Source organism: Penaeus monodon, chromosome 29 (assembly GCF_015228065.2).
Source record: "Penaeus monodon isolate SGIC_2016 chromosome 29, NSTDA_Pmon_1, whole genome shotgun sequence".
Taxonomy (NCBI): domain Eukaryota; kingdom Metazoa; phylum Arthropoda; class Malacostraca; order Decapoda; family Penaeidae; genus Penaeus; species Penaeus monodon.
The window spans coordinates 38,079,192-38,079,430 of record NC_051414.1 but is presented as its reverse complement, the minus strand read 5'-3'; the positions used below and the strand labels follow the sequence as shown (position 1 = coordinate 38,079,430).

Here is a 239-nt window from a genome sequence, read left to right as displayed (position 1 = left end):
TAGTGCGACCGTGGTCCTTATCTACATACCTAATTCGCCCGTGGTCCTTATCTTCATAACTAATCCGCAATTCTTATCGGCAGGTGAGGTGGAATACTTCAGTATCCTCGACAACAAAGTAGCCACCAAGACCTACTGGGAGAATCGCATGTTGGCCACGATGGACGAAGGCGGATGGGAGAGTGTTGCCAACGTCCGTTTCCACGTACCTGGAGTCACGCCGGTGGTCCAGGTGAGTG

The 239-nt window shown here is 52.3% G+C and overlaps 1 protein-coding gene across 1 annotated transcript in view; it reads left to right on the top strand.

The window, feature by feature from the left end:
- Positions 1 to 239, top strand: part of LOC119592244 (titin-like) — a gene marked incomplete at its 5' end in the record, with an annotated part of 41,989 nt that overhangs the window by 15,677 nt on the left and 26,073 nt on the right. The window contains 1 exon segment of the mRNA XM_037941079.1: positions 84 to 232. Within this exon segment, the coding sequence (XP_037797007.1) occupies positions 84 to 232 (149 nt within the window).